At 37.5% G+C, this 15,100-nt stretch overlaps 2 protein-coding genes across 2 annotated transcripts; one reads left to right on the top strand and one right to left on the bottom strand.

Annotated features, from left to right (window-relative positions):
* Positions 1-1,642: 1,642 nt before the first annotated feature.
* Positions 1,643-9,278, bottom strand: LOC149082631 (uncharacterized). Its single transcript, XM_089236886.1, has 4 exons — positions 9,257-9,278; positions 5,345-5,441; positions 3,746-3,794; positions 1,643-1,882 (listed from the first exon to the last, which is right to left on the bottom strand). Exons 2-4 carry the CDS (start codon positions 5,421-5,423, stop codon positions 1,708-1,710), a joined length of 303 nt encoding a protein of 100 aa, XP_089093012.1. The 5' UTR covers positions 5,424-5,441; positions 9,257-9,278; the 3' UTR covers positions 1,643-1,707.
* A 339-nt stretch (positions 9,279-9,617) lies between these two features.
* On the top strand, positions 9,618-11,188 carry LOC149082630 (uncharacterized). The gene is made up of 2 exons (XM_089236885.1): positions 9,618-9,729; positions 10,639-11,188. The coding sequence occupies exons 1-2, from the start codon at positions 9,663-9,665 to the stop codon at positions 10,986-10,988; spliced, it is 417 nt and encodes a 138-aa protein (XP_089093011.1). The 5' UTR covers positions 9,618-9,662; the 3' UTR covers positions 10,989-11,188.
* Positions 11,189-15,100: the final 3,912 nt, after the last annotated feature.

The raw sequence follows: 15,100 nt of genomic DNA, 5'->3' as shown, positions 1-15,100 counted from the left end.
ACATTTTGAAGGGCTAAGGTTGAACCAGACTAGTTTTTTCCCCCCGATAAGTTATCGTTATCAGCCTGCAAGACTATATAGCAGGTCAGAAGGCTCCCTTATTGACGGAAATTTCTGCACTCAGTTCACTATTTCCTAATCGAACCGTAATAGCCGCTATGATCAATCAATGTTCGTGCAGCGCTCCGCGTTTGCAATTTTTTCCCCCTATTGTGAAGGTATGTGTGAGGTTAAAGAAAAGTGCTTTTTTTTTGTTCACAGTCAGTTTCTTTCAACTAGCTACTTTCATAGTTCCTTGGCTAGAAAATATTCATAAAGGAATATACCGTACACATAAACGAATGTATCGTAATTCGTAATACGCATTTTCACAGTTCCATTCTAACTCTTCACAGTTTCTGAATTAAGGGAACATGGATTTTAGCTTTTAAAGGGCAAAAAAACTTGTTTTTTAACAACTGGAAAAAAAAAAATGCACGATTTAAAAAATTAAAATCTATGAGGGAAAGAAAAACGGAGTTGTCTCGTTTCCATACGTCCCATTCGACCAACACCCGAGATTTCTTTTCGGATATAGTTATCAATCGGTTATTGTTATCAGAAATCCCAGAGTTCCCATGGCCGGGTCTTGAGTCCTGCAAGCTACGCAGCCGCAGAAGGTGCCAACTGAAAAGAGGCCGATTTTTTATCACCAAAATATTATTCGCTTACACTTGAAAAACGTCCAGAACCGGCCCTGCGAGTCCCGATGTGATCACATTAAACGACGCAATTAAAGGCAATTACCCCTCTATAAAGCTAAAATAGCTAGTTATAAAAATAGCTACAATCCGACAAATTGGCCAAAAACTTTTCCATTCCATCAGGTTTCGAAAGAGCCTAGAATCAACCAAATTAGTCGTCTAGTTCATGAGAAATGCAGTCGTGTTTGTTTGAAATACATCACTAAAATCTGTATTCGTTCGTCGAAGTAATTTTAGTAGGTTTTGGCGATAATTCGATTTTTCACTTTACCGATCTCTCAGCGCTTGTAGCTCGTTATTAAATACGGATATCCTGTAGACAGAGGTAGTCACCTTACAGGATTTTTTGTGCAAAATCAAATTATCGCCAAAATCTGTAACCGCCAATTCCGAATTTTCGTCCAATATCTATCTACTTCGACAAACGCTGATTTCAACGATGTATTACAAGCAAAAGACTTAATTTCTCTTGAACCCCCCAAAAAAAACCGATATATGGTTTATTTCTTAAATTTTTTTTTTTCATTTGAAAGAGAACCCAACAAATCTTTTTATCAGTTCATTATTGACTTAATTTTATTCATGAAAGGGGAGTTGATGATTGAAAAACGTATTAAAAAAAATATATATATACACTGTTTAGGGCCGTATTCACTGACATGGTTTAAACCTGTAGTTACAATTTTTGGATAAGAGATCAACATAGATTGGTTAAAACCCTGAATTTAACCAATCCGTGTCGATCTCTTATCAAAAAATTGTGACTATAGCTTAAACCATGTCGGTGAATACCGCCCTTAAAGGCGTATTTTGATTAAAATGTGTGATTTAAATTCACCGTATTTCATGACTGATATATGCTTGACTGAAAAAAAATTAAAACAAAACTACACTGCGCATAATTTTCGAAAATATTTTATTGGGTGAAGTTTTGGCTCGGGAAGTTATACATGCAAATGAGGGATTAAAAGCCATTGTAGAACCAGCAAGTCAGTTTCTTCTGAGCATAAATGGCATCGTTCCCAGGTGAACATTCTGGTAGTCGGTCAGGTTGGTTTGGAAATTCGTCCTGGCAGAAAGCGCTATTTTCGCAGCAATCGCATGACTTTTTGCATCTTTCGCCGTAGTCTTTGCATTTCCTATAACAAAAATAGCATTTTTTTTTACGATTTTGCTCTTCACACAGATCAACTACTACTACTACTCAACCACACATGTACCTCATAACAGGGCCGTCTTAAGTGCATCATGGGTCCCCGGTACAAAGAGATTGTTTCTGAAGAGCCCTTATGGCAGCACTACACATAACAAGCATTACAGAGAAACAAAAAAAAACTTCATGTCAGGTTTCACTACACGTACACGCACATTCCCGCATGTACCGATTCGTTGGGGGTTCCGCGGGGGGGGGGGTGTGGGCGGGGTGCATGTGTGGTGTAGCAGTAGTAGGTAGGGCCTCCAAAAAATGGCTCGGGGATCCATGATGTTTTTAAGTCAGCCACCTCGTTGGGCAATTTGCCTGTTGTGGCGTTGTATTTGTATCTGTCTAGAAACGTCTGCTCACAAATTTGCATGCTTAATCTTTAAAATATTGAACAGATCATTGTGAGGCCCCTTCTACCCTTGAATCTCCCATGCCGTGACCGGGTGGGTCCCATGCGTTAAGCTGGTGCTGTCTCGTAAACATTCCTCGAATTTTCAACGAATTGATACTCGTCTGAACGTGTGTTCTGGGCATGGTTCCAGCCCCGGGATCCGGGTCAATTACCCTAATTTTTGTTTTTTCATGTTATAAATTCATTATAGAAAGGCCCGTGAAAAGTTTGGCTTGGGCTTGCCAAAGATCCCAGTCTAGGAGCCCTACTCCAGGATGGGGGCATGGTTCTGGGCTTATGTGTTGCACTAAAGTATTTATGTTATCAGAAACAAAGACTGTGAGTCCCCCCGACCCGAACGACGGGCTTGCTTACTGATGAACAGATTTCTGTTTTCACGGTGCAATTTTCTTTTGCAAATAAAAATAGCAAAAAATCAGGACAAAATGTAGAAATTTAAAAAGAAAACCACAAAATGTACCAGGACGCTCAAAATGGCATAAAAATAACGACGTCCAGTAATCCAGCCCTAATGTGTTTATTTTGTCAGTATTATGCTTGATTCGTGTTCTAACTCTGTGGTGCTTCCATCTGATTTCTATATTGAAATCAATTGAAAGCCGGGAAGAAAAACTCAGAATATTAGGTAAAAGTTTATCAACGGACAGTACCATAAGGTTATTAATACAGTAAATATATAATTAATACCTTAATTTTTTGTCATAAGTTATCTATTCATTAGCGTTTAAAGTAAATTTATATGTGACAGCTCGCAAAACATAATTTATTTCGTTGATAGTGCGGTGATTTGAAGGAATGCTTATAAGTGATTCTCTACTGCAATCACTTACAAGTATTTAGTTTTTGTATTTCTTTCTAAGGCCGGGATTACACTATAAAAGTTTTATAAAAGTTGGTTTATAAAACTTGAAAAATGCAACCAATAAGCGGATCAGTTAAGTTCGCTCGAGTGTAACAGATGTGTTTATTGGCTATATTTTTCAAGTTACCAGCCTTAGGCTGGGATTACACTATAAAACTTTGATAAAAGCTATTTCATAAAACTTGAGAAATCCAACTAATAAGTAGCAGTTTAAAAATTTAAATTTTTACTCTGTAATAATGTCTGATATATATTTAAAATCTTCTAAGAAAACTTAAGAAAAGTTAAATGGATAACGTTTAGAATTTTATTCGGATCTTGAATGAAAATTACGTGCGGCTTATGCGAAGCCGAGGCGTGTCTACGAAAACCTTTCGGTCATTTTAGTCTTGCTTATTATCGGGTAATTATGGTACTTTTTTTGATGATGGTACTTATTTTAAGATAGTGAGGCTATTCATAAATGCGTGCAATATAGCTTGTCCTCTCACAATCGGATATATATACATATAACTAATACTTACTTTTCCTCTTCTCGAAATTCTTGAAAATCAGAACTTTTCTTGAAAAAACCTGATTGAAAAATTGAAGGAATTAATACATCAGTGGTAGTTATAATACCTGGTTGATTAATAATAATTATTATTGTTCTGTGAATACAGTCAAACCTCGTTAGTGCGTCACCCGGTTAACACGCCACTCCGCTTACCGGGTCACTTTTTGGAAGTCCCAATTGTCCTCGGGTAGGAATTGGCACAGCTATGGCTTACTCCGTTTAACGAGTCACTCCGCTTACTAAGTCATATTTTTGCTCTCCCAAGAGTGATTCATTAACAAAGTTTGACTGTATATATATTTAAAATATTTATAAAATACATTTGCTGATCATGTCACGTTTCGCTGTCACTTCCGGGAGTTTGATTTTTTTTTTGTTGTGCTTCATATTTTTATGACAGTAACATATACCAGGGGTGGTTAACAGCTGGCCCGCGGGCCGCATGTGTCCCGTGAAATGATTTTGTGCGTCCCGCGACAATGTAAAAAAATTAACTTGTGTATTAAATTGTGATAATTAATTTTGAACTATTGGTTCTAACAGCAGATTTATTGATTAACAAACTGCTTACAAACTTCTTATTTCTAGTGACGAAATTTTAATTTAATAACTAACTAATTAATTCAATTAGGGCCGTATTCACCGACATGGTTTAAACTAGTCAGAATTTATGGATAACAGCCGTATTCACCACCACAGTCTACACTGCAGGTTAAAGAACTAGCGATCAACATAGATTGGTTAAAAACATGAATTTAACCAATATATATATCCGTGTCAATCTCTCATCAAAAAATTGTGACTAGTTTAAACAAACCATGTCGGTGAATACCGCCGTTAATAATGAAGCGGTTTATACACCAAAGTTGTACCACTGATGCGGCCCGCGACGCTGTAGCTGACCATTATGTTGGTCCGCGAACAGAAAGAAGTTGGCCACCGGTTATATATACTTTCTTTCTTTCGAACCGAGCACAACTCAGGTCTATCATCATCTATGGGCGGTTTACTACCTGGTGAGTTGTGCGGAAGTGTAAGTGTGTGTACCTAACAGTCTGAGTGCGTATCTAGTGTTGTGTATGATTTTTCAGTGCTGCCATCTATATCTCAGAAGTGAAGTGAGTGATGTGCAGTGACTGAATATTTGTACTGTTTGTAGGACTGTTGCTCTCTCTGGCGAGACTTTTTAACGGGGAGATCGGCTCGCATTTGCGCCTCGAAGTTGGGAACCACAGAAAACCAACTTCAGCCGACCACCACTGCGGTGAGGCTCGAACCCGGGTCCCCGCGATGCGAGTCCGTCACTATGACCACTCGACCACCACAGCGGTGCCGTCTATATTTCAGAAGTGAAGCGAGTGATGTGTTATGATTGAATTACATTTGTACTGTTTGTAGGTCTGTTGCTCTCTGTGGCGAGACTTTATAAACGGGAGATCGGCTAGTATTCGCGCCTTTAATCTGATATATACTACAATAATAGCAGTTATTCAAATATAGACAACTGGAAATTAGCAAAAAAAAAAAAAAGAAAAAAAGAAACGGGATGAAATATCGATTCTCTCACTTTCTTCGTTGACGGTTGCACTTGCAACTAAATGTATCAAAATAATTGCTTGAGATAACAAGAGAATTGCAGTTTTCATCTTGAGTGAAGTGAAGAGCTAGAGAATAAACAAAAATAGTGAAGTTTTGTTTCCGCCAAAAATAATATATAAGATGGATACAAAACCCATACTACATAAATAAAATCCATAAAAATGATGTTTAATGGTTGTTTTTTTTTTTTTTAAACATTGTCATGCATTGTTATTATTTTTTTAATATTGTCATGTATTATTCTTTTAAAACTGTTTTTGCGTATTTTTTTTAATATACTACTTCATTCTTAAATGTGTAGCTACATGAAACATGACTTCATAGGAATTGGAGAATGATCTCGATTATTTCATAATTCCATTGATAAAAAGTAGGGTATGTGATTAACCCCTTAACGATCAGGGACGAGATATCTCGTCCTAACGCAAATAGAGAAAATTCATCCCAGCTCCATGTTTTTTTAACTTTTCACCATTTTTATCATCATCTAGAAGCTAAATTGTAACCTTATGAACAGAATTTGTCTTTTCCCCTCTCCTCGATTTTTCTTTATCTACTCCTTTTTAGTGGAGGTTGGAGGAGATGCGGTATGTTTTTTCAAATTCCGCGTGTGCGGATTATAATCAGGAAATCTGTATAATTGGTCTGTCTTATCTGGCAGTCGTAAGCATGACAAGAACTCAAAATAGTCATTGTGCTACCTTTACGCTCTCAACTCAATAGTAAATAACTAAGTGAAACAGTCAATAAGAATATACATAATCTGTGGGATCATAATGCTCTAATTGACTAATAGGCAGCAAAAATAGCTGGAAAATACAGATAATAAGCACCATACGCTACGCGCTGTAGCAAATATGAAAACTATTCAGTAACTTACCTCAAGAGATTCTATCTAGACACACACATACAATGTGAGAACTATATAAGCGTGCAAACATTATTGATATACATCGATTGTTCACTTCTTATTTCTCCAGATGCGGTTTGTTTTTTGCCGGAAAGAACAAAAGGCCGAAAATATACACCTGGGATCGCTCACATCATTGTGATCTCTGGTATTTTTCTCGACTATATCTGACAAAGTAATATTTATTCCAATCAAGATATTTATAGGTGCTTGAAACAATTAAGCATTAGCTCTGAAAGCATGAGAATAACGTTATTCAAAGGAATCGAATACAGTGAAACCTCGACACTACGACATTCTGCGGACCATGGGGAAAAATATCGTCGTAGAGGGATTTTCGTTATATCGAGAGACAACATTATTATCACGTGCCACCAAATTTATGCTGCTGTTGGCATCTTTTCATTGTTAGTACAGTCGAATCAGGTTATAACGAATACCAAGAGACCGGAGAAATCGCTTCGTTATAATGAAATTTCGCTATAAAGGAATTCCATTGCATAGGAACAATCTTATGTGGGGGTTTAGAAAAGTGCTCGTTACAACGGAATTTTCGCTATAACGGTATTCGTTAAAACGAGATTCGACTGTAATACAAAAAATGCTCATTTGAGCATTTATTCGATGCAGAAAATTTTGAGAATGATAAGTTAAAAAATAAAACTCTGATGTTTTGCCCGTGTTAAGAGTTGGTTGAACAGTTATTGGAATAGTTAACAGTTGGTTGAATAGTATAAGATATTGACTGCGTGATTCAACTTATTAAAACACTTTTTTGAGCTGTTTTTCCGGGCTGTATTTTTTTTCATATCATTCTGGAGTAAGCTGAGTCATGGCTTAGAGCAGCATCTATCTTGCTTGGAGGCAAATTACGTTAATGTACTCTGGGAATTTCTACAGTGATTGTGTGGTCAAAGTGTGCGAAAATGTGTGTGTGTGTGTGGGGGGGGGACACAAGCGATATATGCATGCAGCGTTCGAAATCATTGGTTGTCCGCTGGTCCGAGACCACTGATTAAACGATCGGAGCACCGAAAAGAAAACCTGCAGTGGTCCGCGGGACCAGTAGCTGAAAATCCCCCCCCCCCCGTATTACATTGATCACAGAAAAATCTACGGCAGAATCTCCAATCCTCAGTCGTTTTATGTTGTCTCGGCCATTTAAATATCGAATGATAACCGTTTATTTACTATAAAGAAGTATTTATAAAATAGCGTCTGCAGAAATTCAAAAATGTATGACTGAAACTAATTTTGAAATGCAGTGCATTTTACAGTACGTGTACTCAGGGCTGCATGAATTCCTTAGCATTCATTCGAAGAATCAATATTTTTCTGGTATTTGCATGCCATCCTAATCTCATGCTCCCATCAACTAAATTGAATTTTTATTGAATTTTTGTCTAAAAAATAGCATTGCACTGGAATATCACTTTGAGTTGGGAATATTAGGCATCAGCTGATTCTCAATCCTTTTGGATCCATCTAATTAGACGGCATTTATATAAAAGGCATCAGGCGCCATTAATTCAAGTAACTCAGAAAAGCTATTTAAGGATATCTTCAATTTTAAAAATAATAATAACTCTTTTTGTGGAAAAATCATTACGATGGCTTTAGGTACATATTAAACTGTCTTACCGTTACACATACCGTTAATATTTCCCTCCCTTTTCATAGCTTCGTCATAGGAAAAAGGCTGTTGGTTCTCTTTAAATAATTTCAAATTAATATTTTTCTAAAAGGAACCAAGTAAAGTCTGACAATGGGAAATTGGATATTAGCATATCATATGTACTAATTAATATGGAAAAAAATACAACTATGTCTTTAAATAAAAAGTCCCACCTCTATCAATAGTTCAGATGTCGGTATATATCAAAAATTGTAAAAATGGCGCTTGTGGATCCTTTTATAGAATAAAAGCCGCCCAATTAATTTTTTATGTTTTCTGTCGAATAAAAATGTGGGTGGTTCCTTTCGCCCCTTATTCCTGAGGATGTATAGATAGCACATTCCAGAGTTCTTTTTTTGTCTGTCTTGGCAGCCCTGACACCTGAAAATGTCTCATTTTTTTGCTGAATATACTAAAAAATTGTTGGTGTCCTGGGTTCGAACCTGAGGGAGGATATAGATAAGATAGTATCCCTAACGAGAGAGCTTGAGGCAACCACCAATAGACAGTACCTTCATTTCCAACCTATCTCATTTATGGCAGTAAATTACAATACAGTGATATGACCAGAGCTGGTGAACTAGTCGTGATGTCTGTGGACCAGTAGGTTCTCATATTGACTGGACCAGTGACTATTTATTTTGATTCTAACGCTTATATCATTCCCTCCCCGGCCATCGAAGGGGACGGACGTGAACTTGTCTCGTCCAGTTATTTTTCGTGGTAATAGATCAAATCAGTCAGTGGTGCGAGCAAAAGTGAATAATTTTGCGTACGAAATACTTCGTTATTAGCAGATGATATATTAGTATCTGAAAAGATGTTGTAGTCCGGTAGGACATGGATTAACGATCATTTGTAATATTTTATTAATGGTACAAGTGATCATCGAAATATTTCCTTAACGAATTGATTAAATAACTGGGGAAAGATAAAATTCTAAATCGTTAAAATGCATGTTTCTGAGTCAAAAAAAGATTTTCCCCGGAAGAAAAAAAAGAATTCAGGAAACCTGAAAAAAAAGGAGGACAAAATGGCGAATTTTCTAAAATGTAGGAGGACGCTCGAAATGACATGAAAAAGGAGAAAGTTTGGAAATCCTAGTTAGGGACCATTCAAGTATAACGTCAGAATCGGGGGGGGGGGGGGGTTGAAGGTTGCTTACGTCACCAACCACCCTTTTTGAAGATATGAAATATTCTAAGCTGCTGACGAAATTTTGCTGACGGGGGGGGTCAGTGTTTTGCTGACAAGGGAGGGGGGAGGGGGTCAAAAATGGCTAAAAATCTGCTTACGTAATACTTGAATGGCCCCTTATAACCAAGTTTGACTGTTCATCGGTATGGCAAATGTTGAAATCCAAAACCTTGTGATTACGTGTCTCATACACGTGTGAGATTGCGAATAACATAATGACCTATTCATCAAGAATTTTCGAAATTCGAAGAAATCGTTACCAAGAAATCAATAAGAGAATTGTTTTTTAATATACACGTGGATTTATCTCTACGTCGTAAGCGTTAAAACGTAAAATCTTATGATTACGTGTCAGATTGCGAATGGAATTCGAGAAAATGAAATTAACAACAGGTGAGACAAACACAATGTCTCGGAAATCATATAAAAGGACTTGCCATTCACGGTTGAGTTAAGTTTGTTTTCTTCAGTTCCAGTTTCTTGCTTGATTTCGAAGAAGACAAGATGGCATCACATTCCATGAAGTTCATTGTTGCTGTTGCACTCGTGCTGGTCCTTTCGGAGTTCATTGGTAAGATATATTTTTTTCACATTTGCCATTTGAATTGAGTTATTGGAGTTTTTTGTAATTGAAATTAATAATTTCACGAAGGGTTCGACAGCTGGCGGATGCGAAGATGAATTCAAGAAAGAAAATTCAACTGCATCTGAGAGGGAAATTGAAAACACGTCCTCATACTTTGCCGGGAGAGCGCGCTAGACCACTACGCTACAAAGGCAACGAACCTCTTTCCTTGAAGCTCGTGTAAACTGGACGGGACTGTAAATGGACGGTCAGATCAATGGTCACTTTTGCTGATACTGCCACCAGATGGCGACGTATTTGAAGATGATGTCGCTCTCCCCGCAGAGGCACAGTTGAATTTCCTTCACTAAATTGATCTTCGCATCAGCTACCTATCGAAAACCTCGTATGAATAGCGGAGAGAGACATCGGATACAATGCCATCATCTCCGGATAAATAATTTTACTTTTTTCGTTTTCTTTGAAATTCAATAAATTTCTCGATCGCAGCGAGAAATTAATTAATTTAATCACCCAGGCGGCAGTTTAGGCACTAAAATTTTTGAAAATGTCTATACCAGAAACAAGAATTTTACTCTGGAGTGTCAGAAACGAATTTTAAGTGAATTTCTTAATAAAGTTGTCTCATTCGAAAGGAAGAAAGTATTAACTACAATCATTTTCTTCATTTCATTTCCTGAATAAAAATAGAAAAACACATTTTAATTTTAAAAAAATCATTATCTCAGTATTTTGTCGTTATTACTATGTCGCAATTTACAGCTGTTATTGAGGGCCAAAAAAAATCTCGATAATCATCATAATTAGAAAAATTAATGTAATTATAGAAAATATTGTTTTTTTTGGTCCTGGTATTGGCTTCAAAATTAAATGTGTGAGTTCTTTTATTTGCAGAATGCCAATTTCCGATACCTGGGCGCAGTATAAAACAGGGAGCAAACGGCCCATTACCTGGTGGTGCAGTAACGGTCAAGAATATGTCAGGCCATTATCCTGGTGATGGCCATGTTCATCTTCCTGGTGATGGCGATGGACATCATCCTGGTGATGGCCATGATCATCTTCCTGGTGATGGCCATGTTCATCTTCCTGGTGATGGCGATGAACATCATCCTGGTGATGGCCATGATCATCTTCCTGGTGATGGCCATGTTCATCTTCCTGGTGATGGCGATGAACATCATCCTGGTGATGGCCATGATCATCGAAAGCGGGCTGCTGATGACACACCAGCTAGAGCCTGAATATAGTAGAATTCCGATTTTTGAGCGATGGATCACGTGTTCGGATTAATCTCTTCTGGCACATCCAAAGCTAAATCCTCAACTGTTCAAGTCTGCTTGTGTTCAATTCAAACACAATTAATTCAAAATTTGTTAGAATAGAGATAAATGTTACTTTTATTGCAATATGAGGATTGAATAAACATTTTCAGAACACAAAACATCGATGAGTATTTTCGTTATTTTTCAACTTTTGTAATTATTCTATTCTATTCCAGTGGTTTTCAACCGGAGACCGCCATATGTCTCCATTGAGGGAATGGGAAAGGGGCAGATACACGGCACCGCATGCGGTGGAAACGCGCCTGCCGGGGCCGCGAGAAAGCGATCATAACGTGGCTTTCAATACAAAGGCCAGAGGTGGCTTACGCGAGGGTGCAAGAGGTGCGGTTCACCCAGGCGGCAGTTTAGGCACTAAAATTTTTGAAAATGTCTATACCAGAAACAAGAATTTTACTCTGGAGTGTCAGAAACGAATTTTAAGTGAATTTCTTAATAAAGTTGTCTCATTATGCTTTTTCTTTACTGTATAAGTGTAAGTAATGATCAGGGTCGCAACTAGGGGAGGGCAGAAGGATCTGATGTCCCGGACGCTGAACTGCCAGGGTGCAGAATTTACTCTTTTACCATTAATAGTCTGATATCCCCCGTTGCTTAATTACGGGGAGGCGTCGTCAAAATTGATATTAGCCCTGGGTGACAGAGTAAATTTTTCTTGCTGGTTGCGACCCTGGGAGTGATCGTGGTTCCCCTCCCTTCCCTATAAGGATGGGGCTGACAGTGCTCAGGGGCGATTCTCGTCTTTTTTTTGTTGCTTCACACTATAACTTCAATATAGAGGGGTCCGCCAGAGGTCCCAGCCCATAGACTTTGCTGCAGGTTGCGGGGGGAGCCATGGTAATGATGGCTTACCAATAAGAGATGGGGTATATTAAGTTATCTGGAGTAATTAAGCAATCAATCCTGGATCAGAATGTAAGGCAGTTCCTTTAAAAGCGGGACATATGGTCACACAAACATTGTTCTGTAAACAATGGTGTGCGGCACTGTATTAAATGAAAATCAGGTTTATCCCAGGGTCTCCTAGGCTAAATCCCTATCAGCCATCCTCCAGGGCCTCCAGAATTAAAAGAAAAGAAAAAGAATAATAATAAAAAATAATAAAATACAAAAGTAAATTTATGATGAAATACTAATTTACAATAGTTGAGAATACGAATTGAAGATGATACGCAATAAGTTGCAAACAATACTCGCAAATTATAAAATACAACACTCGCAAACAATACTCGCACATTGTTAAATCGATCCCATTGGCATGACAGGACTTATTATTAGATGACCATACTTGTGAGTCTGAGTCTGATGTAACGACTTTTGATTCAACGTATTTTTAAGAACATTCCCCATAGACCTCTTATAACTAACTCCTACAATTAACTTCCAATTTGACGAATTCTGAAATAAGACCTCGATATAATGAACTCTCACTTGACAAATTTTACGATGTTACCCCGACATAACGATCTTTCATTTAACAAATTCCTTGATTTTGAAGAATTTTTACAAGTGCTTGTGAGTATGTACAATCAGCCTCCAATATAACAAACCCCTATTTAACGAATTATACAATCGGACCCCGATATAACGAAATAAATTTAAGAAAATTTACGATTGTACACCGATACAAATCAAATCTCATTCAACAAATTTCACGATTGTACAGCGATATTACATATCGTCTTATCAAATCATCATTGCGTGTTATTTTTTTTTTAGCATTTATCAACGACGGTTGGGTATGACATGCCCCCACACCGGCGGGGCTGGTGCATTTATGGAACAGTCGAATCCCGTTTTACCGAATACCGTTATAGCGAAAAAAAAATCTCTTTTTAACGAACACTTTCTAATCCCCCCAGATAAGTTAACATAGGAACAATGTGGAATTCCTTTACAACGAAATTTCGTTATACCTAGGGTGACCATACGTCCCGTATTTCCCGGGACAGTCCTGGTTTTTTCGGTTTTTTTGGCTGTCCCGACTTTTTCGCAGAAATGCCCTGGTTTTTCACGTATTTTCAACGAAGCCAACGTGACTTTTTATTCTTCATTTCATTCATCAAATCAACGAATAAAATTATCTTCCCAACTCAGAAAATATATTATGACAATTACGATAACAAATTACAATGTTCATCTCGCATATTTCCAAGGTATAAAATAAAAAGGTTTTTATTTTAATTCACTGCAATTGGAGATGCATTTTCCGTGATTGGCGACTTTTCTGTGATTTTCGCATGAAATGGGAACTTTACTAGGGTGACCATATTTCCTAGAGAGAAATACGGGAAATTGGGATTCCAAATACGGGAAAATACGGGACATCGCCAATTATCGCCAAAAATGACGCCAAAACCGAACAAAGTCCCCAAATATTGTTTAATAACGGAAAAATCACAATTGCGAGAAATACAGCATTACTGCTAATTGCAGTGGATTAAAATGAGTTCCACGAAAAAAATTTCACCAAGACAAATGTGGGAGATTAATATTTTTCATTTACAGTTGCAATTATAATATAATTTATAAATTGAAAAATAATTTCAATCTTTGACTTAAACAATAAAAATTCAAGTAGGGTTCGTGAAAAATACGGGAAAAACCGGGACACTTTGGCCAAAAAGTCGGGGCAGCCAAAAAAACAGAAAACACCGGGAAACCTCTGTCCCGGGAAATACGGGACGTATGGTCACCCTAAACTGTACTCACTTTTTGGTCTTAATTAGCAATGTCCCGTATTTCGAAGACGAATTTCTCGTATTTTTCTCGAACAAATATGGTCAGCTTAGTTATAACGAAGTAATTTCTCTGGTTTCTTGAAGTTAGTAATCAACTGTATATTAATGTGCTGCCATCTATATATCAATTGCTGAACTTCAAATGAGGAGGTTGACTAAATTTTTTTTATTTCCACTTATTTCCTCACGTGAGAAAAATTAGACATAAAAATATCAAAAACGTTTCGAAAAATGTGATTTGAAAATATTAAGATATTTTTAGCTTCAATTTTATGAAATTTAAATTAATAAAATTCTCATACAAAATTGATTTATAAAAATTTAAGTGGAAACATGAGTCGTGTTAGAAACTATAGCTGAAAAACATATTTAAAGAATTTTATAACATGCTGAGCTTATACTTAGGGGAGGACCCTCGTTCCACCCCTTCAACTTTCAAAGTTTTAAACGAGGTTGAAGTGTGACACACGAAATTAAAAAAATTCTCTAGTGCTGGCAGTGCTGGAACTAAAGGGGGCAGGGGGTGGGAGTGCCATGGTCGGAAAAATTTAGACGGTTGCAAGTTTTAAGCCGAAGCATAAAAAAACCGTTATAAAATTATTTAATTTTGAATTCGTGGGGTGGAAAAATAATACAAAGATCCTAGTCATGGCTCTAAGTGCTGCCAAATGAGCCTGATAGAGCTCATCGTAATGAGCCAACCAGGGGCGTCGGAAGTGTTTCGAACCTGTGGGTGCCCGTCTTGAGATTCATGTAGGAAATTTCGATTTTGAATCAATTCTGTGGGTGCTCGAACCCGCTCTACAAACTTCCGTGGGTGCTCGAGCACCCACAGCACCCCCGGCTCCGACGCCACTGGAGCCAACAAACTCTATAGATAAGGGGTGTCACCTTCTATGGAGAGATATTACCCTCTTATCTATAGGGGGTGTTGAATGAGCGCATATAGATATTTTCGAGTACCATATATACTCGTGTGTAAGTGTGAGTTTTTATTGTAATATATATGAGTTCTTTTGTTCAGAAAAATCAGCCATACATCGGGAAGGTCGGCTTTTACATGGACCAATTTTTTAGGAAAAAAATTCAGCTTGAGTTTTATCAACGCCCCCCACCCCCGAAGCGAGGTGCGCTAGTTCTAGCTCACAAAGTGGGGCCATGAAAACAAATTCGTGTTTCAGCATCATGATGAGTCACTCTGACCACGTAATACAATGAGACCCTTACAAATTGGTACAATTCATAGTAATTGCTATGCAAGGGCATCTACTA

The sequence above is a fragment of the Pholcus phalangioides genome, unplaced genomic scaffold (assembly GCF_987345545.1).
Source record: "Pholcus phalangioides strain wild (caught in Gottingen) unplaced genomic scaffold, Ppha-v1.0 ptg000009l_1, whole genome shotgun sequence".
NCBI classification, from domain to species: Eukaryota; Metazoa; Arthropoda; class Arachnida; order Araneae; family Pholcidae; genus Pholcus; species Pholcus phalangioides.
The sequence above is the reverse complement of the archived record's forward strand: the minus strand, read 5'-3'. Positions and strand labels throughout refer to the sequence as shown.

Excerpts from the sequence above, each read along its gene's own strand:
- LOC149082631 (XM_089236886.1), bottom strand. The coding sequence starts at position 5,423 with ATGAAAACTGCAATTCTCTTGTTATCTCAAGCAATTATTTTGATACAT. Across the intron at positions 3,795-5,344 it reads TGCAACCGTCAACGAAGAAA|GTTTTTTCAAGAAAAGTTCT; the intron begins GTGAGAGAATCG and ends TTTTTCAATCAG. Across the intron at positions 1,883-3,745 it reads GAATTTCGAGAAGAGGAAAA|GAAATGCAAAGACTACGGCG; the intron begins GTAAGTATTAGT and ends TTTTTGTTATAG.
- LOC149082630 (XM_089236885.1), top strand. The coding sequence starts at position 9,663 with ATGGCATCACATTCCATGAAGTTCATTGTTGCTGTTGCACTCGTGCTG. Across the intron at positions 9,730-10,638 it reads GGTCCTTTCGGAGTTCATTG|AATGCCAATTTCCGATACCT; the intron begins GTAAGATATATT and ends TTTTATTTGCAG.